At 35.7% G+C, this 24,289-nt stretch overlaps 1 protein-coding gene across 9 annotated transcripts in view; it reads right to left on the minus strand.

Moving 5' to 3' along the window:
* The window catches only part of LOC114080969 (rap guanine nucleotide exchange factor 6), a 223,218-nt gene that overhangs the window by 28,152 nt on the left and 170,777 nt on the right, over positions 1-24,289 (minus strand). For all 9 annotated transcript variants that reach the window (XM_071612047.1, XM_071612046.1, XM_071612048.1 and 6 more), the window contains 3 exons: positions 23,301-23,541; positions 20,469-20,852; positions 2,720-2,931 (listed from right to left, as the gene is read on the minus strand). In XM_071612047.1, the coding sequence (XP_071468148.1) occupies positions 2,720-2,931; positions 20,469-20,852; positions 23,301-23,541 (837 nt within the window). The remainder of the gene's footprint in view (positions 1-2,719; positions 2,932-20,468; positions 20,853-23,300; positions 23,542-24,289) is intronic.

Here is a 24,289-nt window from a genome sequence, read left to right on the forward strand (position 1 = left end):
CATAGGTGTGGAACTCATCACAGTAAAGAGCACTTATACATTAAAAAGATGAATTTTCAGGGTCTCAAGAAGAGTTGGTAACCAAATAATCATCAAAAACTCTCAAGTCACATAAATTTGAGGGAAAATGTCCAAAGAAGGATGTTAGAAGCCTATGGCACTTTTGATTTTTCAAATGATAAAAGAGTGATGAATTTAGGCAGTTTAGAACAACCTTACTATTGAGAACAATCAGAAAGTTGGACAAATATAAAAACCATCTGAATGTTAAGAAGGCAGTGAAGACATGCAGAGAATGAGAATGCAGAGGGGCAGGAATGGCATTTGCCAGTGCTTGCTCCTAAGTGTACTTGCTGACTTTAGAAGAGGGGGATGATGAGAAGAACAACAAACACACAAACAAACAAAAACAATAACCAAAAATAAAATAAAAAAAAAACCTGAGTAGAGTCACCCTGCTTTTTGAGGTAAGATAGAAGCAACTAAGTCCAGTTAAACCTCCAATATTTTGAGTTAGAATTCAGAAAAAGTTCTATATCCTGGGATGGAGGATGAACCAAATGTAGACTGAAATAATTAATAGTCTGGTGTTGAATTCTCTCTAAATCTAAAAATGGATAAAACACTGAATTTAGCTGTGTTGACTTAATCCTCTTTGAAGGAATGAAACATTGTTCAAAACCCTCAGATTTTGGGAGATTTTTAAAAATTCTATATCTATATTGTTTTTAAAAAGCAAAACAAAACACCACCCCCCCCCAAAAAAAAAAAAAAAAAAACCCCAAAACAAATAAAAAAACACACGGCACATTAGGAGAAAAAAATAACATGATTGAGTGAAAGAAGAAAAAAAGACATCAGAAAAAAGACCCATAGGGGATCCAGATTGTAGAGCAATCAGAAACAAACAAACTTAAAAAAAAAAAAAAAAAAGGCAAGAGAAATTATATAACTAGAACATACTGAATCAAACCCCAGAAACCTGGAATTAGGAAATCTATGAGGGATTAAACACAGTTGAAGAGAGAAGAAACTGGAAAACAGGGTGAAAGAAAATATCTAAAATGGGGCATGGTGAGAAACAAAACAAAACAAACACACAAACAGATAACAGATAACAGATAATAGGGGAACAAAGACCAGGTTTAAAACAGGTAAAATCAGAGTTTCTAATAGAAAGACAAGAAAAGGGCAAATAAAACATATGAAGACAGTGTTACAGAGAATTTTTCTGAAACTGAGGAAAAATACCAAACCATATATTTCAATGTGTCCTATAAACACCAGTGAGAATTAAAGACAATGAAATGTTATTTTAAAATGTTGAAAGATGGTATTTGCCAAAGATACAGTTCTGAAAATTTTAGATAAACAAAAATTAAAAGATTTCCATCACAAAAGACTTGTACCTAAGGAAATGCTAAAAAGTGTTCTACAGGCCAAATACAAACAAAAACTAACCAGACAAAAAGTACCCCAAACAAACAACAACAACAAAAAGAACACCTAACCATATGAAAACTTTGAGATGAAAACAAACAACATAAGCAGACAGGTGAGGTTAAATAAATAATGACTTTACTAAATTAAATTTATATTATGGGATTTAAAGGCATGGTAACAACTGTATAACACTGGAAGTCAAGTAAATGAAATTTAAGTGGTTTATGCTCCTTGTGTTGTCTGACACACTAATAGTACTAATGTCTATTTAATTAATGTTAAGAAATATATAAAGTACAACATCTAGTATATAACATTAGAAAAATAACAAAATAGTGAATAGTTACCAAATTAACAAAGTAGAAAAAAATACCATTACCATGCAAAAATTGATGTAGATAGATTATAAATAAGCTATCCATGGTAAAGAATCAATAAATCAGGCTTTTAAAATGATGAACTTTCTTTCTTTTTTTTTTTTTTAAATTAATTTATTTTAGTTTTTCGGTGGACACAACATCTTTTGTTTGCATGTGGTGCTGAGGATCGAACCCGGGCCGCACGCATGCCAGGCGAGCGCGCTACCGCTTGAGACACATCCCCGGCCCAAAATGATGAACTTTCAATGTTCATCAAAGGAAAGGCAAGCCATATCATACCCAAGATACACAAAAAATTCTTAGAAAAATATAAAACAAAAGGACAATCTAGCCAGGCATGGTGGTGTACAGCTGTTAATCCCAGCTATTTGGGGGACTCAGGAGGATAACTTAAAATTTTAAAAAAAGCTGGAAGGAAAAATATTACTGAAAAAAAAATGTGATCAAAGAGTTTAATCTTGGTGTATCAAGTATACATTTTTAATGCATGCAGTAAAAACTTCATTATTCGTTCTTAACAAAGTGGTTTTTAGATGCCTAAAATTTATTGTATTTAACTGTGTAAATTAGCTTTAGTAAATTGTATTCTTTTTATTTTTCTGGTACCAGAGATTGCACTCAGAGGTGCTTAACCTCTAAGCCATGTTCCTAGCCCTTTTTAAAATTTTATTTAGAGACATGGTCTTGGTGAGTTGCTTGGAGCCTCTCTATATTGCTGAGGCTGGCTTTGAACTTATGATCCTCCCACCTCAACCTCCTGAGCTGCTGGGATTACAGGTGTGCGCCAGAGTCTGGGCAGTAACTTACACTCATTAAGTTGGAATATATAATAAACCATTACTGTAGAATTAGCTGAAGCTAAAACATGCTGATTTTCAAGTAATTTTTATAAATACCTTCATGTAGAAATGTCATATCCTTCTTGACAACAGGGAACAGTGGAATAATTGGAGGCTGCATACTTTGACTACTAAGAATATTTCTATATTTTGCCATGTTTCTAGATGGATCAAAAAGGTCTTGTAGATCTTGGAGATGTTTCTCATATTTGCTTGGTAACTTTTCCCAAGTACCTCTGAGTCGTGCTACAGGTGCCAAGTTCAAGCCACTGCCAAAGATGACAATAAAAACATTAAAAAAGGACTTAGGGGAAGAGGGTAGACTCAGGTCAGAAAAGTATATATATACCAAGTGTTTTAATACTGCTCAAAAGATAAGGAACCTATTTTCTCTCTCTCTCTCTCTTTTTTTTTTTTTTTTGTGCTGGGGATTGAGCCCAGGGCCTTATATATGTGAGGCAAGCACTCTATCACCTGAGCTATATTCCCAGCCCAGAAACTATTTAATACACTGAAATAAACAGAAAAGAATTACTTAAAAATTAAATAAAAGGGACTTCCTTATCTTAATAAACATGGAGAATGTCTTTTGAAGGGATATATTTTACTTGCTTATAGATGTACACACATAGCTTTATTTTATAGTTTGCATGCAAGTGTCAACTGTAGTAATTTCATAAACAATAAAACTTCAAACATCACAATGTTGTTCATTTTACACAGACATAACTTTACAAAAACCACCTATTTGAGAGTGATTTAAGAAATGCTTGAAACAATTGTTCAACAACTGTGGTAGCATTTTTTTTTTCCGTGATTTTTTTCACCTATGTCCCTAATTTTAAAGCTTATATACCCATAGGTTCTAATCTTGTCCCCTAAGCCTCTTAAATATTTAATGTTTCAATTCCATAGGACTTTAAATAAGTTCAGATATTCCATAACTTGAAGATATTCATGCCCACTGAATTGCAATTCTTCCCTATTTCTTTACCTTTATACTACCGTGACATCGGTCAGTTTATCAAATGAACAGTGTGTGTGTGTTGTGTATGGATATATATAAACAAATTGTATGCCTCAATTTTCTTATCAGTTAATCCTTATTTGACTTTTACCCCAACCACATTAAAATGTTCTCTTGACTTCTGATTTTAAGGTATGAAGTTAAGACATCTTTGTTCCTTTATTTCTTCAAAACTGCCCCCAAACAATTATAAGAAGAATAAATAAAATAACAGAAATGCAAATTTCATCTTTAAGGAAACTAAGAGATAGAAATCTAACTCCTAAACTCATTAGAATGCTTGCCCCAAAATAGGCAAGGTCAAATGAGTATATGAAAAGATGCTGAAAATGATGTCTATAGCTAAAGATGGAATGAAAGGGAGCAAAAGCCAGGTGTGGTGGCACACTTCTATTTAAGCAACTAAGGAGGCTGAGGGAGAAAGATCCCAAGTTCAAGGCCAGTCTGGCAACTTAGCAAGATCCAGATCTCAAATAAAAAGGGCTGGGGGAATGTAGCTTAGTAGTAAAGTGCAGATGGGCTCAATTCCCAGTAGAAGGGAAGAAAGGAATAAAGGAAGGAAGAAAGAAAGAAAGGAAGGAAGGAAGGAAGGAAGGAAAGAAGGAAGCAAGAAAACAAGCAAGCTAGCTAGCTGCCAAGCAGAGTTCTCCATAGCAGGTTAACTCCTTTTTAGGTCAAAACCAATAATCCCTTAGTTGGAACAATAAAAAAGTTTAGGTTAATGGGGTTAGGCAGGGCAGGACATACTTCTTTATCATGGAGTATCAGGGAAATAAGATCAAATCAATGAACAGTGATACATTTTGGTAGGAAGCTCTGTAACAGGATAGAAGAGAAAAAACTCTCCGAGTTGTAAGAAGCCCTAAAACTTCCAATCTCCCTTTGCTGTGAAAAATTAAAGGGTAAAACAATTCACATATAGGGTCAACTCCCAGTTTCTCTCCCACATGAACCTCTTGTAAAAACAGTACTGGAAAAACTCTTTTGTCATTCAAAAGGAATGAACAAATATAGCATCTGTAACAAAGTATTCACAAAGAAAAACAAAGAGTACAAGGCAGAATAATGTTGTCAACAGTGAAAAACTGGAACTAACCAGTAACCTGTCGTGATATCAAGTAAACCAATAAAATAAACAAAGAGCTTAATGCAATGAAACCAGAGCATAGGGAAAATATGAGAGAAGTTGATTTAAAAACTGACTAGTAAAGTTCATGAGCAACATGGAAATAAAAAAAAAACATGGAAAAGAGGGCTGCACCGGAACCTTTAAAAGATATAGACACTGCTAAACCACTGTGCAAATGTCATGAGCAAAAGGATTAACAAAATCAACCAAAGGACATGGACAGACTTGACAGGGACTGGAGAGAAAATGATGAATATGTAAAACAAAGGATATATAAAATTCATAGAATGGGTATTTCAGAAGAATAGGAAAAAATTGAACTGAAAAAAAATTAGGAGGTATAATTTGAGGAAAATTTCCAGAAATAAAGGAAGATTTGAATCTAAAATTGAACAGGTGCCAGAGTCTTGTAAAACTATATATGTTAACATCTATGTAAATAACTTCAGAGAAATAGGAAGAACCTGGGAGTGTGGGAGAGAAGAGAAAGTAAAGCAAATTTTATGAACTAAATAGCCACATAAAATATCAGTTCAAGAGCCACTGTTTATAAAATCCCCCAAGAAATGATGTATGAAACAATAGCCTAACTGTCAAGTCATGTTGAATTGCAACAAAAAGATACTTTGAATATGCTCAGGAAATATAATTTCCACAAGTCCTTCTTCAAGTAATGAACAGAAAACAAACTTCAACCAACCAAGACATGATTGGAGAAATAAAAAGAAAAACACTAAAATGAGCAGCGTTAAAGACTACTCAAATTAAAACAATGCTTGGTAGCTCATGGGAGTTAAATATATAAGACTAAGAAATAAGAACAGGCAAAATAACCATAGATACACATGAAATTTTAAGAACATACAGTGTACCTAATTTTCATTTTTATTTTATTTTTTTCCCTTTTTTTATTTTTTAGTTCAGTGAAATCTAGAAGGAATGGAGTTCCTCAAAATATATGCGAAGAATATTAAAACTGTCTGAATATGACAGTGGACTGTAGTAGCTACTCCCCCACCCCCACCCAGAACAGTTTTAACCTTATTCTTCCATGAACACTGTTCCCTCTGTTGGATAAACAGTTCCTGATTCTGATTCCAGTGAGGCTATCAACCATGATGTTTCCTTCTCCCTCTCTATCTTGCTTCCTACCTTTGTCATAGGGTGGGCGTATTACCTAAACTGGTCTTGTATCAACTATGCTGACACAATTGGTACAAGAATGAGTATGTGACACAAGTGTTTTTATCGATGACCATATATACTAAAGCAGAGAGTCAACAGTGCTCACTTTCAAAGGGCTTGTTGATTAAGGACCACATAAGCCTTTTGACAGTTTCTTTTGTAGTTTCCATTCTCTAGTACTTCTCTCAATAGAAGAGAATCAAGTAAACAAATAGGTTCAGAGCACAGTTCACAAAGAGAGAAGATCCTAAGAACACAGTTGATTCCTGGGATCCATCTGTCCCTCAGGCAATTTCCCTCCATTCTTTACTTTTTAAAAAAAAAATAATTTATTTATTCTAATTTGTTATACATGATGGCAGAATGAAATTCATTTCATATTATACATATAGAGCACAATTTTTCAAGTCACTGATTGTAAACAAAGTATTTTGACACCATTCATGTCTTCATACATGTATTCAGAAAAATATGGAACGCTTCATGAATTTTGCGTCATCCCTGCACAAAGGCTTTACTCCCCCCGTCCCCTTTAAAGCAGTAACTGTGCTCCTGACTTATAATCAAAAGAATCTTAATACATTCTTTTTGTGGCTCAGTGATAGAGTGCCTGCCTAGCATGTGTGAGGCACTGGGTTCAATTCTCAGCACTGCATATAAATAAATAAAGGCTTATCAACAACTAATAAAATATAAAAAAAAAATCAATACAGTGGAACATTCATAACAGGAATAAAATCAAATTTATATGGAATCAGAATTTGATTTTTTAATGCTCAAATATTCCATAATGATATTATAAAAAAATATTTCAAACTTACATGGTTTTTATTTATTCATCCACTGATAATATGAATTAAGCACTGACAACTTGCCCAACACTATATTAGATTCTTTTTTTTTTTTTTTCTTATGGTGCTGGTGATTGAACCTAGGGCCTTTCTGCATGCCAGGCAAGCACTCTACTACTGAGCTACACCCTTCAGCCCCGCAACTTCCATATTAGGAAAATAAAAAAACAAAAAGAGGAATTGGGTAAATACAATCCCAACTCTCATACCATTAATGTTGAAGGTGCTACAATATTATCTTGTCACAATCAGTACTAAAGATCCTTAAAGAAGTCAGAATAATCTAATTTGGAGTGATCTTCACATTACAACCAGGAAAACTATTTTTCAATCTTGAGTAAGTCTTACCAGTTTTGATCCCGCCCCCCCCCCTTTCAGGAAAAAGCTTATTTTCATTTGGTCCAAAATCAAGTTAATTTTTTAAAATTCAGATAAAACAAATGATATATTACAGTCATTTGATATATATTATGATCATCAAATGACAACTAGTGGACCAAATTAGGTCCACTGCCTATTTCTGTAAGTAAAAATTTATTGGAACACACCTACAACAATTTGTTTACTTACTTTTTATGGGTGTACTTTTATGCTACAATGGCAGAATTGAGTAGTTTTAAGAGACTATATAGGGCTGGGGATACAGCTCAGTTGGCAGAGTGCTTGCTTTGTATGCACAAGGCCCTGGGTTCGATCCCCAGCACCCCCCCACCCACCAGCAAAAAGGAGACTATATAGCCAACAAAGCAGAAAGCATTTCACCTGCAGTGTGCTGACCTTTATTTTAGGACACACTGAAACTGAAACACCCATGCCATTGTAGATTTTTTTTTTTTGGAGGTGGGAATAGTTACTGGGGCACTTTACCATTGAGCTACATTCCCACTCTTTTTATTTTGAGACAGAGCCTCACTAAATTGTTGAGGTTGGCCTTTAATTTGCAATCCTCCTGCCTCAGTCTCCCAAGTTGCTGGGATTACAGGTGTACTACGTTGCTCCTGGTCTCAAGATAACAGAGATTACATTTATAATAAGATCCAACATGGCGGCGGGCGCGGAGAGATCAAGTCTCTGACCTCTTCAGCTGCGCGGGCATAGGGAGTCTTAAACCGTCTAAATGCTGTTTGCTCAGGGTCACTAGGCAATGCTGAGCTAATGTGGATCTGGGGTGAACAGTATGCGCCTCTCAGAACACACACCAAGCCCGGATCGGCTGAATTCAGGCTCCCGTTCGCCTGCGTCTTGCAGACAAACCGCTGTGACTCAGCGCTAAACGCTCCTGCTTAAACAACTGGTCGGCCCTTCTGAACCTGCGGAGGTTAATACCAACTGAGCCTTCATAGGCAGTGGCCACAGGATTGAGACGGGGCTTGGGAGAGCCGGTCAGGACCCACCCGTTGCATTGGTCACCCGGCAAAGGGGAACGAACTGTCACCATTCGCATGGGATACCACCATGGCAGAGAACTGACGTCACCAGAATGCGGCGGAGGAGATAACTTCATTGAAACCGGAGGCGGCAGGTGTGTAACCCCCTAGCCTTCCCTGTCCACACAGCGGGGAAACCTCAAGGGCCCCTCCCAGCTCTCCCCTGAGTGCGATAGTCAGACCAAGGGAATCAGGAGCGGCGCGGGACCCCCGGCTACCGCTCCCACCAGTGCTGACAACTGAGGTCTCTTGCACCAGCTACTGGGGGAGTGGCTACCGGAGGGCAAGCAAAATACGCTGAGGGTTCTCAGCCCCAAGCTCCACAAACTTAGGGTTCGAGGGAATGGCAAACAGGGAGAGTGTGCCCAGTCGTTCAAGAAAATAGGGCTCCTGGGAGCAGCAGACCTGGCGTGTAGCCAGTATTGTGGTGAGCGTCACTGGTGAGCGGGGCCTGGCTGGAGGAAAAGTGGGGAAGTGACTAGACACAAGACAAGGTCCTAGGCACTCAGGATTGGAGACCCGCCCAGTCGAGCTGCTGCAGAGTGATTGGTTTCCGCATATTGAGAGGAGAAGCTTGGCCCGGTGGGCACAGCTCCACCTACTGGAAGAGAAGTTAATCGAACTCTAAGACTGCATTTTTAAATTTTTTTTTATTATTTGGTTTTTTTTCATTTAAAAATTTTTTTTTAAAGTTTTTAATTATTAGTTTTTATTTTTTAAATTTTTTTCTTTTCTAATTTTTATTTTGTCTTTTCATTTCTTTTCAATTTCCTTATTCCCCTTTCCTTGAATTCTACCTGTTTACTCTCATTCTCTTTAGTGACTTCTTCCCTTCCCTTCTAATACCTTTCCTCCCAAGCATCATGACGCTGTTTATGTGTAATTTACTAAATATGTATAGGTCAATGTTCCGAGGCGTTATATAGTGCTACCAAGTCCCTAGCTACCCCCAAATACTCCAGACTTTTCTCCTGTTAATATCTCATCAGTAGAGCAACCCTCCAAGGTTGCCAAGAGATACCATCCTCAATACCATCACATCATTCGACCTAAATATAAGTCCCAAGACCAAACCGCAGACCACTATATGCCATCAGAATCTGTACACAGTTTAGGAAATGAATGAATCTGCATTAAAGTGCAACAAAACTCATCATCTCTAGTCATAGTCTCCCATCACAAAAGAGAGACCCCAGAGACACACAAAACCAAATAAATTTATAGGAGTAAACAGTAACTCAGCAGTCAAACAGAACAAGAAGTAACATGAGCAGCATGACAAGGAAGAAAAGGAGTACAAACAATGCAGGACAGCCTAAATACTCAGGAGGACCTAGAGGCATCAGAAAAATGGTCAAATACAGAACTCAAGGAATACCTTAGAGAGATGGAATGGAATCTTAAGGAGGATATGAGACAGCAAATTCAAACAATGAAAGAACACATTGAAAATGAATTAAATAAAAACAGATAAAAGAAGCAAAATAGCATCTTTATCAGGAGATAGAGATTATTAAAAAAATCAAACAATAATTCTAGAAATGAAGGAAACTATAAACCAAATTAAAAACTCAAATGAGAGTATCATTAACAGAGTGGAGCAAGTAGAAGCCAGAACGTCAGATAATGAAGACAAAATATATCAACTTGAAAAGAGTCTAGCCAACTCAGAAAGGCTGAAAAAAAATCACGAGAAAAACATCCAGGAGATATGGGATAACATAAAAAAAAACAAACTTAAGAGTCATCGGGATAGAGGAAGGTATAGAGGTTCAAACCAACAGAATGAGCAACCAGCTGAATGAAATAATTATAGAAAACTTTCCAGAAATAAAAAAGGAAACAGATGTACAAATTGTAGATGCATACAGGACACCGTGTATACAAAATCACAGTAGACCAACGCCAAGACACATTGTTATGAAGATATCCAATATTCAGAACAAAGGGAAAATATTAAAAGCTACAAGAGAAAGGAGGCAGATTACATTCAGGGGTAAACCAATAAGGTTAACAACGGATTTTTCATCACAGACGCTGAAAGCAAGAAGATCCTGGAACAACGTATTTCAAACACTGAAAGGCAATGGATGCCAACCAAGAATTTTGTATCCAGCAAAATTAAGCTTCAGGTATGACAACAAAATAAAAATCTTTCATGATAAACAAAAGTTAAAAGAATTTGCAGCCAGAAAAACAGCATTGCAAAGCATTTTGAGCAAAACACTACACGAGGAAGAAATGAAAAACAATAACCAAAACCAACAGTGGGAAGTACCTCAGTAAACCCAGAGGGCGTGGAGAAAGCTAATCATGGAGAAACAAACCAAATTAAAAAAAAAAAAAGATAAATAATCAAACATGGCTGGAAGTACAAACCATATATCAATAGTAACTCTAAATGTTAATGGCTTAAACTCACCAATAAAGCGACATAGCCTGGTAACCTGGATTAAAAAAACAAATCCAACAATATGCTGCCTCCAGGAGACACATCTGATTGGAAAAGACATACACAGGCTGAAGGTGAAAGGTTGGGAAAAAATATACCACACACACGGTCCTCATAAGCAAGCAGGGGTGGCCATCCTCATATCGAATAAAATTGACTTCAAGACTAAGTTAATCAAAAGGGATAAGGAAGGACATTATATACTGTTAAAAGGAACCATTCACCAACAAGACATAACAATTATCAATATTTATGCACCAAATAAGGGTGCTGCGACGTTCATAAAACAAACTCTCCTCAAGTTCAAGAATCAAATAGACCACAACACAATAATTATGGGTGACTTCAACACACCTGTCTCACCAATGGACAGATCCTCCAAACAAAAGTTGAATAAAGAAACTATAGAACTCAATATCACAATCAATAACCTAGACTTAATTGACATATATAGAATATATCAACCATCATCAAGTGGATATACTTTTTTCTCAGTAGCACATGGATCCTTCTCAAAAATAGACCATATATTATGCCATAGGGCAACCCTCAGTAAATATAAAGGGGTGGAGATAATACCATGCATTTTATCTGATCATAATGGAATGAAACTGGAAATCAATGATAAAAGGAGGAAGGAAAAATCCTACATCACATGGAAAATGAACAATATGTTACTGAATGATCAATGGGTTACAGAAGACACAAAGGAGGAAATCAAAAAATTCTTAGAGGTAAATGAAAATACAGACACAATATATCGGAATCTATGGGACACAATGAAAGCAGTTTTAAGAGGGAAATACATCGCCTGGAAGTCATTCCTCAAAAAAAAAAAAACCAACAAATAAACGAGCTCACACTTCATCTCAAAGCCCTAGAAAAGGAAGAGCAAACCAACATCAAATGTAGCAGAAGGCCAAGAAATAATTAAAATCAGAGCGGAAATCAACAAAATTGAAACAAAAGAAACTATTGAAAAAATTGACAAAACTAAAAGTTGGTTCTTCGAAAAAATAATAAGATCGACAGACCCTTAGCCATGCTAACGAAGAGAAGAAGAGAGAGAACTCAAATTACTAACATACGGGATGAAAAAGGCAATATCACAACAGATGCTACAGAAATACAGAAGACAATTAGAAATTATGTTGAAACCCTATATTCCAATAAAACAGAAGATAGTGAAGACATCGATAAATTTCTTAAGTCATATGATTTGCCCAGACTGAGTCAAGAGGATAAACACAATTTGAACACACCAATATCAATGGATGAAACAGAAGAAGTAATCAAAAGACTACCAACCAAGAAAAGCCCAGCACCGGATGGGTATACAGCGGAGTTTTACAAAACCTTTAAAGAAGAATTAATACCAATACTTTTCAAGTTATTTCAGGAAATAGAAAAAGAGGGAGCTCTTTCAAATTCATTCTATGAGGCCAACATCACCCTGATTCCGAAACCAGACAAAGACACCTCAAAGAAAGAGAACTACAGACCAATATCTCTAATGAACCTAGATGCAAAAATCCTCAATAAAATTCTGGCGAATCGGATACAAAAACACATCAAAAAAATTGTGCACCATGATCAAGTAGGATTTATCCATGGGATGCAAGGCTGGTTCAATATACGGAAATCAATAAATGTTATTCACCACATCAACAGACTTAAGATAACAAACATGTGATCATCTCGATAGACGCAGGAAAAGAATTTGACAAAGTACAACATCCCTTTATGTTCAAAACATTAGAAAAACTAGGGATAACAGGATCTTACCTCAACATTGTAAAAGCTATCTATGCTAAGCCTCAGGCTAGCATCACTCTGAATGGAGAAAAATTGAAGGCATTCCCTCTAAATTCTGGAACAAAACAGGGATGCCCTCTATCACCACTTCTCTTCAATATAGTTCTCGAAACACTGGTCAGAGCAATTAGACAGACGAAAGAAATTAAAGGCATAAAAATAGGAAAAGAAGAACTTAAATTATCACTATTTGCAGAGACGTGATTCTATACCTAGAAGACCCAAAAGGATCTACAAAGAAACTACTAGAACTAATAAATGAATTCAGCAAAGTGGCAGGATATAAAATCAACACGCATAAATCAAAGGCATTTCTCTATATCAGCGACAATCTGAAATGGAAATGAGGAAAAACACCCCATTCACAATATCCTAAAAAAAAAAAAAAAAAAAAAACTTGGGAATCAACCTAACAAAAGAGGTGAAAGATTTATACAATGAAAACTACAGAACCCTAAAGAGAAATAGAAGAAGATCTTAGAAGATGGAAAAATATACCCTGTTCATGGATAGGCAGAACTAACATCATCAAAATGGCGATATTACCAAAAGTTCTCTATAGGTTTAATGCGATGCCAATCAAAATCCCAATGGCATTTCTTGTAGAAATAGATAAAGCAATCATGAAATTCATATGGAAAAATAAAAGACCCAGAATAGCAAAAGCAACTCTAAGCAGGAAGTGTGAATCAGGCGGTATAGCGATACCAGATTTCAAACTATACTACAGAGCAATAGTAACAAAAACAGCATGGTACTGGTACCAAAACAGGCAGGTGGACCAATGGTACAGAATAGAGGACACAGAGACTAATCCACAAAGTTAAAACTATCTTATATTTGATAAAGGGGATAAAAGCATGCAATGGAGGAAGGATAGCATCTTCAACAAATGGTGCTGGGAAAACTGGAAATCCATATGCAACAAAATGAAACTGAATCCCTTTCTCTCACCATGCACAAAAGTTAACTCAAAATGGATGAAGGAGCTTGATATCAAATCAGAGACTCTGCGTCTGATAGAAGAAAAAGTTGGCTCCGATCTACATATTGTGGGGTCGGGCTCCAAATTCCTTAATAGGACACCCATAGCACAAGAGTTAATAACAAGAATCAACAAATGGGACTTACTTAAGCTAAAAAGTTTTTTCTCAGCAAGAGAAACAATAAGAGAGGTAAATAAGAAGCCTACATCCTGGGAACAAATTTTTACTCCTCACACTTCAGATAGAGCCCTAATATCCAGAGTATACAAAGAACTCAAAAAATTAAACAATAGATAACAAATAACTGAATCAACAAATGGGCCAAGGACCTGAACAGACACTTCTCAGAGGAGGACATACAATGAATCAACAAGTACATGAAAAAATGCTTACCATCTCTAGCAGTCAGAGAAATGCAAATCAAAACCACCCTAAGATACCATCTCACTCCAGTAAGATTGGCAGCCATTATGAAGTCAAACAACAACAAGTGCTGGCGAGGATGTGGGGAAAAGGGTACACTTGTACATTGCTGGTGGGGCTGCAAATTGGTGCGGCCAATTTGGAAAGCAGTATGGAGATCCCTTGGAAAGCTGGGAATGGAACCACCATTTGACCCAGCTATTCCCCTTCTTGGACTATTCCCTAAAGACCTTAAAAGAGCGTACTATAAGGATACTGCTACAACGATGTTCATAGCATCACAATTCACAAGAGCTAGAATGTGGAACCAACCTAGATGCCCTTCAATAGATGAATGGATAAAAAAATGTGGCATTTGTACACAATGGAGTATTTCTCTGCACTAAAAATGACAAAATCATGGAATTTGCAGGGAAATGAATGGCACTAGAGCAGATTATGCTAAGTGAAGCTAGCCAATCCCTAAAAAACAAATTCCAAATGTCATCTTTGATATAAGGAGAGCATCTAAGAACAGAATAGGGAGGAAGAGCATGAGAAGAAGATCACCATTAAACAGGGACGAGAGGGGGGAGGGAAAGAGAGAAGGGAAATTGCATGGTAAAGGAAGGAAACCCTTCCTTTATAAAATTACATATAAGAGGAAGTGAGGGGAAAAAAACAAGAGAGAGAAATGAATTACTGTAGATGGGGTAGAGAGAGAAGCTGGGAGGGGAGGGGGGATAGTAGAGGATAGGAAGGGCAGCAGAATACAACAGACACTAGTATGGCAGTATGTAAAAAAGTGGATGTGTAAGCGATGTGATTCTGCAATCTGTTTACGGGGTAAAAATGGGAGTTCATAATCTGCTTGACTCAAATGTATGAAATATGATATGTCAAGAGCTTTGTAATGTTTTGAACAAATAATAAAGAAAAAGAACGATTACAGAGATTATTAAAGAACATCAAGGCCCAGAGAATTTCACTTATGAGTCCTTTCAAACTGTCAACCAAATAATTACCTCCAATGAGATTTAAATTGTTACAGAGCATAAATAATGAATGAACACTTTCAAATTTTATGAAGCCAGCATGCTATTGGCGTTAAAATCCACAAAAAAGCCACACAAATCAGAAAGATACAACACTATAAAATTTACCATGCTTAAATGGAGCTCACGCCAGATTAGAAAGGTAATTCATTTTCAGGAAACTATTAAAATAATTTAATACTAATATGCAATTAATATTTAGAAAACCAGTAAGAAGAGAATTCAATCATATATTTTTGAACCCAGTCTGCATTATGTTTAATGAAGAAGCACAGGAAACATTCTTATTAAGAGCTGCAAATTATGCATAGAGGCTCATAATTACAATTACTATTTAATGTGAAAGTACCAGCAGATAGAAACAGACTAAATAAAAAAATAGATACATGGAATAAAAGGTCAAGTTATTATTAGTAGTTTAAATATTAGACTGTCTAACTCAAAATCCCAAAAGAATTAACTGAAAATTATTAGAAATTAAAATGTAGTAAGATTAGGGTATACAAAACTGATATACATAAACGTTAGAATCCTTAGGCAGGTGCAACAAGTGATTATAAGGATTCCATTCAGAACAGCATTAAAAGGTATTAAACATTCAAAGAAATGTTCAAGATTTATATAAACAACCTATAACTGCCAAAGAAACAAGAAAATGAGAAGTGAAGTTAATTGTTCTTAGGTGTAACAAGGCATTGGTATGTCAAGTAGCTGCTAAATCAGTCTAATCTATTTAATGTAATCCACTGAAAATACCCACAAAACTTTTTAAAAGAATTAAATGAGTTAACACTAAAGTTCATATGAAACAAACATGCTGAAAATAGCCAGATAATAGTACAAGTCTATCAGTTCTTAAAATTTAACGTTTTAGCAATTTAAACAGTAAATGAAGGGATAAATAAATGAAGTGGAATGCCAGAAACAGACCAAAAATATGTATGGAATTTTAGTATATGACAGTATTATATTTTAGGAGAAAAGATTAATTATTCTGGATAACCAAGAAGGCATTTGGAACAAAGTAAGATATATTTTCCTACCTCACTATTTACATTAAAGTGAACTGAAGATTAATAAAAACTGTTAATATAAATCAAACTATAATAGTATAAAGTTCTGAGAGCTTTCAATGTACTAATTCACTGAATTAACCCTATGAGACAGGAACTACCATGATTCCCCATTTTACAGATGAGAAAACTCAGTTCACTTATTAAGTGCCAACACTGGATTCAAACCAAAGCATTTATATTTGTTCTTAAAAAAATGTAAAATGTAGAATCTCCAAGAAAGAAAAATGATTATTAAAGGAAAAAAAAAAAAAAGGCGTAAGTATAGCAAATACAAACATCATACATTGTCTTAAGTAGCTTAAGGTCAAAATTTAGAATGACCCACAAATAATGTATAAAGGAATACTCTGTAGTTGCTTTAAAAACTGAGGCATCTGGGGCTGGGGTTGTGGCTCAGTGGTAGAGTGCTCACTTAGCATGTGTGAGACACTGGGTTTGATCCTCAGAACGGCACAAAAATAAACAAATAAAATAAAGGTATTGGGTCCATCTACAACTTAAAGAAAAAAAATTTAAAAAAACCCTGAGGCATCTTTATAGGTACTAATTTGGAATAATCTCTATGATCAATCAAAGAGTATAGAAAGAAAATGGACCAACCTATCGAACAAAAAAGAAAATACTTTCAAAATCAGGAAAGGTATTTCTGAAAGTATGAAACTAAGTGTAAGAAAATTACCTGAGGTACCAGGGAACATAAACCTGCCAAAACCCAAAACAAAACAAACAATAAGCCCCTAAATAAACCAAGATAGGAGAGAAATATGGATGGACTGGAGATTAAGTGGAAGAGAATTACTTTGTGCAGTTTTTTTAAAACTTGTTTTTAAAATTTATTTATTATTATTTAAAATTTTTTATATGTGGCGCTGAGAATTGAACCCAATGCCTCATACATGTGAGGCAAGCGCTCATCCTTTGTGCCACGACCCCAGCCCTACACTGTGTACTTTTTTTTTTTTTTTTTTTTTTTTTAATTTTTTTTTTATTGGTTGTTAAAAACATTATAAAGCTCTTGACATATCATATTTCATACATTAGATTCAAGTTGGTTATGAACTCCCAATTTTACCCCAAATACAGATTGCAGAATCACATAGTTACACACCCACGTTTTTACATATTGCCATACTAGTGACTGTTGCATTCTGCTACCTATCCTATCCTCTACCATCCCCCCTCCCTCCCCTCCCATCTTCTCTCTCTACCCCATCCACTGTAATTCGTATCTCTCCTTGTTTATTTTCCCATTCCCCTCACAACCTCTTATATGTAATTTTGTATAACAATGAGGGTCTCCCTCCATTACCATGCAATTTCCCTTTTCTCTCCCTTTCCATCCCACCTCATCTATCTGTTTAATGTTAATCTTTTCTTCCTGCTCTTCCTCCCTGCTCTGTTCTTAGTTGCTCTCATTATATCAAAGAAGACATTTGGTATTTGTTTTTTAGGGATTGGCTAGCTTCACTAAGCATAATCTGCTCTAGTGCCATCCATTTCCCTGCAAATTCTATGATTTTGTCATTTTTTAGTGCTGCGTAATACTCCATGGTGTATAAATGCCACATTTTTTTTATCCATTCATCTATTGAAGGGCATCTGGGTTGGTTCCACAGTCTAGCAATTGTGAATTGTGCTGCTATGAACATCGATGTAGCAGTATCCCTGTAGTACGCTCTTTTAAGGTCTTCGGGGAAAAGTCCAAGAAGGGCAATAGCTGGGTCAAATGGTGGTTCCATTCCCAGCTTTCCCAGGAATCTCCATACTGATTTCCAGATTGGCCGCACCAGTTTGCAGTCCCACCAGCAATGTACAAGAGTACCCTTTTCCCCACATCCTCTCCAGCACTTGTTGTTGTTTGACTTCATAGTGGCTGCCAATCTTACTGGAGTGAGATGGTATCTTAGGGTGGTTTTGATTTGCATTTCTCTGACTGCTAGAGATGGTGAGCATTTTTTCATGTACTTGTTGATTGATTGTATGTCCTCCTCTGAGAAGTGTCTGTTCAGGTCTTTGGCCCATTTGTTGATTGGGTTATTTGTTTTCTTATTGTCTAATTTTTTGAGTTCTTTGTATACTCTGGATATTAGGGCTCTATCTGAAGTGTGAGGAGTAAAAATTTGTTCCCATGATGTAGGCTCCCTATTTACCTCTTTTATTGTTTCTCTTGCTGAGAGAAAACTTTTCAGTTTAAGTAAGTCCCATTTGTTGATTTTTGTTATCAACTTTTGTGCTATGGGTGTCCTATTAAGGAATTTGGAGCCCGACCCTACAATATGTAGATCGTAGCCAACTTTTTCTTCTATCAGACTCAGAGTCTCTGATTTGATATCTAGCTCCTTGATCCACTTTGAGTTAACTTTTGTGCATGGCGAGAGGAGGGGATTCAGTTTCATTTTGTTGCATATGGATTTCCAGTTTTCCCAGCACCATTTGTTGAAGATGCTATCCTCCCTCCATTGCATGCTTTTAGCTCCTTTATCAAATATAAGACCAGACTTAAAACTATATTACAGAGCAATAGTAACAAAAACAGCATGGTACTGGTACCAAAACACTGTGTACTTTTTAAAGTATCTTTTGAATTTTTTCTATGTGTATGTAATGTTTTTTCAAAAATTAAATTTATTTTTAATACAAAATGCTATTTAATCTTGGTCAGAACAAAATGATTCACCTATTCCATCTCCAATGAAAAGAATATATTCTTTGATAAACCTGAATTTAAATACAAGAATACAAAGCAGTTATATTCACATAAACCATGGAAATTGTGTATAATAAATGTTCTCTGTAACAAAACAAATCATCTTAACTAAACCTTGGGCCTTTCCTACACCCTTCTTTGAGCTACTGTCCACCACCTTCTCTCAAATTCCCTGCTTTTAATTACACTATCATTACTGTGCTGCTTTGTAATGATTCTCCATCTTTGGTTGGACTCTCTTCTTAGTTGCCCACAGAAGATAATACAAGGTTTAGTTTTTTAGTCCTCTACCATTTTCTTTCTATACTCTTTTTAAACAGAGATCATCCACTCTCTCTCTCCATGTCAATTTTCTTCATAGGATACTCTAAACTGAGCCTATAACTCTCAAATCTTTTACCTGATGCTTCCTATACAGAGTGACTTTCTAGCCTTCCAAGTGTTTATCAGTGGCATCTCTCTTCTATTTTACACCTAATGTTAAAAAAAAATGTGAGATAAGTGGTATAACTCCTGTATCTTACAGATGAGAAAACTAGTCTTAAGTTTCCCATCAACACCCTGCTACTACATGGGAGAGGCTAAATTCAAGTACAGGCACAGCTGATTGTAAAGTCACTTTGATAATCTCTATTCAATACTTCTACAGTGTCTAGTTCAATTGTAGCACTGGTTAACTCACTACAAAGGGCATCATATTACCATGACAGACTCATGATTAAATACCCCACATGAGTGACAGGAACACATGTGTGTTTTGGTGGCAGTGGGAAGGGAAAAAAAATTAGGCTGCTGTATATAAAATATGGCCTTCAGGGCTGGGGATATAGCTAAATTCATAGAGCGCTTGCCTCACATGCACAAAGCCCTGGGTTCAATCCCCAGCACACACACACACAAAAAGCCTTCAAATTGACCTAACTATATAACTCCTTTCCTCTTTAAAATCAGACTTGCTTTAAGAAGAATCCCTTTTTTTGATGAGCAGTGTGCTGGATGAAGGTCAGAAAATAAATTATCTAGAATTGGCTTCTCACAATGAGCAGACAGAAGGTAGTAGGGAAAGCTCATGTAACCATCTATAAATCCCAGGCTTATAAACATTTAAGAATTTTTATAATTCTAACGGCTTAGCTTGCTTAAATAACAATATGTCCCATAATGCCCCATGCAGTGCCTGGCAAATAGGAAGAACTTATCAAATGGTTGAAAGTATTTTGGCTGTTATTTCAAAATAGCAATTTAGGTCAGAAAATCGATACCACACTGATTTTTCAGTGTCAAATAATAGTGAGGCAGGTACTTAAACATGCATAGTACATAAGTCTATGTTCTATGCATGTTTAAGTATCTTTATCATAAGTCTATGATAAAGACTAGCTTAGCTCACTGGGCGTGCATCAAAAAGGGTGTGATCATTGAAAGGAGGGGAAAAAAGGTGGGAAGGGAATGATTTGCATTCAATTAAAAAGGGGGGCGGTATTTTTAAGCGACAGAAAGATGGAAGAAACAAATATTCCATTCTAATGGTATTGATGGGAAAGTGCATGAAATCTAATAATGCTTCAATGAAGTCTTATTAATTGAACTTTTCTTTTCCTAGGCACTTAATACCTATGCAGAAAATCAGCTTCATGTGTAATAGCATGGAAAAAAAAACATATAGATATCTGTTCCTATTTGTACTAACTTACCTTATTATTGCAAACATGGAATTGAAGTTCTTACATTCTCGACAATGAAGTGCAATTTTAATAAAATGCTTAATAATTTTCATTCGTTTGAGTTGATTTGATTCGGTTAAAATCTCTGAGGCAACCCAGAATGTCTCTTGGTTTACAATGTCCTCAAACTCTTTCAAGTGAGTATTTCCTGTTTTGGAATCCAACTTAAAAAGGTCATCAATATATTCAGTAGGCTCAATATTACGAAATAAATCGAAGTCCCTCATTGATAATTGGGTGGCCATCTCAATGGTACTGAGCTGCAGCATGGATAATTGGCTTTCTTTAACTAGTTCTTGAGCATCTTCATCTGAACATAAAGTTTCTGTTTCCATATTATTTTTTAAATAATACCTAAAAGGAAAAAAAATTCTTCATAAATGTGATCATACATGTAATTTCATTTGTTAAGAGTGCTGTCCCTCTTCATTATGGGTTTCAAAAATATCACTTTACTATGTAGAATGTTCACTCATATATGAAATGGAAACAATTTAAATGAAAAGTTTTTTTTTTTTTGGGGGGGGAGTGGGGGTATTGGGAATTAAACCCAGAGGCACTTTACTACTGAGTTAGTTATATTCTCAGTCCTTTTTATTTTAAGACAGGGTTTCACTAAGTTGCTAAGGCTGTCCTCAAACTTTTGATCTTTCTGCCTCAGCCTCCCAAGCCTCCCAGATCATTAGGATTACAGGCATGTGCCACTAGACCCCACCAAATGAGAAGATTACTAAGGAGTTGTCCTCTTATTCAGCCATTTGACAGAGTAAGAATCTAATATTTTTTAAATTAGTGTTCATTATGCTGGGAACTTAATCATTGATGAAATTACTCGCCATGTGTAAACAATCATGTGTGTATATTCTTTTTTTTAGAGACAGGGTCTCATTGAGTTGTTTAGTGTTTCACTTTTGCTGAGACTGGCTTTGAACTCTCCATCCTCCTGTTTCAGCCTCCCAAGCTGCTGGGATTACAGGTGTGCACCTCTGCTACTTACGTGGTGCTGAGGTTTGAAGCCAGTGCCCTCATTTGTGCAAGCGCTCTACCACTGAGCTATAACTCCAGCCCCATGTGTGCATGTTCTTAAGAATAAAAGCTCTCTTGAGGACCAACACCTAGAATATTATCTGACATACAGCTGTATTATAAAAATATTTGTTTATGGACAGAAGAAATCATGATTCAAGTGAAATAAGCACATGAATCAAGACTGTTTACATATCTATTTAGAAGCTGTTGCTGTATTCACTTCTTTCTGTTTTATTTATTTCCCTAAATTTCCAAGTGAAGGAAAGGAAACTTTTCTACCAGTGGTTTCTTTAATAGTCAAATATAACTCTCATTCTAGCAAACAGCATTAATTGGTATCTGTACAAAAGACCTTAATTTTCCTTTCTTCTCTTAAATCAACATTTCTATGACACTTAAAAGCTGAGAGATGGACCTACACTATTTATAGTTGGAACTATATTGTATAGGGTGTTAATAATACAAATTAGGCTAAATTTATCTATATATCTATTTATTTTTTTAATGATATTGGGAATTGAACCCAGGGGTGCTCTATCATTGAACCACACTCCCAGCCCTCTGTATGTTATTGAGATAGGGTCTTGCTAACTTGCTGAGGCTGGCCTCAAACTTCAATCCTCTTGCCTTAACCTCCCGAGTAGATGGGATTACAGGTGTGTGCTACTACACTTGGCTATGTTCATATATTTTTTTATTATCAAAGAAAAAATTTTTTCCAGCCTTTATTTTGTTCATCTCTAATGCCATAAATTGTATAGCCTACAAGCAGACTTGAGGCAACCATGACAGATTGTCATTTTAAGGTTTCCAAGGTTCTACATGTAAAACTGAGTCACTAAAAAAGATTATTTTCAGAGAAAGTTATCAGAGAAAGGAATAATACCAAAACAATCTTCTAGATTATCCAATAACTTTCAGACAAAAATTTAAAAATTCTGTACATTCATAAAAGTAAAACTATTTGGAAAAGAATAATGAATGGTTTCTTTTGCCTACACTAGGCGTTTCAAAACTAAATTTAAGGCTGGGCTGTAGCTCAGTGGCAGAGTGCTTGCCTAGCATGTGTGAGGCACTGGGTTTGATCCTCAGCACCACATAAAAAATAAATAAAGGCATGCTGTCCATCTACATCTAAAAACCCTAAATTTATACATTAATACATATGCATATTCAGATACTGATACAGATTTGTATTATTCTGCTGCCTCTTCTGTAAAAAACAAAAAACAAGCATTAGAACACACTACTGATTTTATAACTTTTTTTTTTTTTTTGCAGAAGGGGCTACTGGGAGTTGAACTCAGGGTTGCTCAACCACTGAGCTACATCCCCAGCTCTATTTTGGATTTTATTTAGAGACAGGGTCTCACTGAGTTGCTTAGCATCTTGCTTTTAGTGAGGCTGGCGTTGAACTCATGATCTTCCTAACTCAGCCTCCTGAGCTGCTAGGATTACAGGTGTGCACCGCCTCACTCAGCTCTGATTTACCAGCATCTTGCTTTTAGTGAGGCTGGTTCTTAGCAAACTGTTTTCTCTTTTATTATCTCCAATTTATGGAAGTCTTAAGAATATCCTAAGATTCTATTTTATAATTATAGAGATAAGAAAAGCTTAGAAAAGAAAGAAACCCTACTTTCAATTTTTAGAGAGAATTCGGTAGTAATAAAACATGACGTTTGTACTTAAAATACGCATTTTAACAGGGAATCATAACACCCCCCCCCCCCCCCCCCCCCGCAAATAATCACATTCACTAAGAAGCTTATTCACCTTCCATTGAGTTGAATTCTATCAGCTAATTTGGAGAACTGGTCAGGAAGTCTTCTCTGCTTTATGACACCCTCTGGAGTAACAGAAACTTCACAAAGAGAATATGTGTCGGATGCACCAGTCAAACCAAATTCATGAACAGCATGACAAACTACTTCTTTAGCTGTAGTGTCTTTACTGATGATAATGTAGCAACTTTGCTGATCTGCTTTGAAAACTCTTATAACTTGATCAGGAATATCTATATAAATAAAAAAATGCCTTATTATTTTCATGAAAATTACTTTTAAACTCTTCAAAAACAATTTGGAACATAACTATTTCTGCAAATGTTGCAATTTATTTTCCTATTTCGTGTAGGTGATTAATTATTCATATAGAAATCACTATGGCATTTATTGATAAAAATGTTATCTACTATTTTTTTTTAGGTGACAAAACACGATAATACATGTTCAGAAAGATAAAAATTAGGATCATATTATTGTCTGGCTTAGAACTCATATTTTTTTCATTTATTATAAACATTATGATGTCAATGTTCTATAAAATTATTTTAAATACAGGCAAAGAACTCCATAATATATAACTTATATATTTCAATTATCCAAACCCCTAATGATAAACATTTATTGTTTACCATTTTACATATTTGTTAAGATATTATGACCTAGACTCCTTCCTCACCCCCAAAATAGATAAATATTTGTAGGCAATCAGATTATTTCCTCTGTGAAAACCTTCAAAAAAAAAAAAAACAAAACTAAGCCTTAGTTTTTCCTTCTGGTACTGTAGCTCTATCACTACATTACACATCTCCAACTCCTTTTATTTGAAGACAGGGTCTTGTTAAGTTGCCTAGTCTGGCCTTGCACTTATGATCCTTTTGCCTCAGAATCCTGATTATCTGGTATTACATCATTACAGCCAAGCATGCATCACTGTGCTTGGCTCTTGAAGATTTTTGAGACATTGCCAAAATGTCCCCC

The sequence above is a fragment of the Marmota flaviventris genome, chromosome 5, assembly GCF_047511675.1.
Source record: "Marmota flaviventris isolate mMarFla1 chromosome 5, mMarFla1.hap1, whole genome shotgun sequence".
In the NCBI taxonomy this organism is placed as follows: Eukaryota; Metazoa; Chordata; class Mammalia; order Rodentia; family Sciuridae; genus Marmota; species Marmota flaviventris.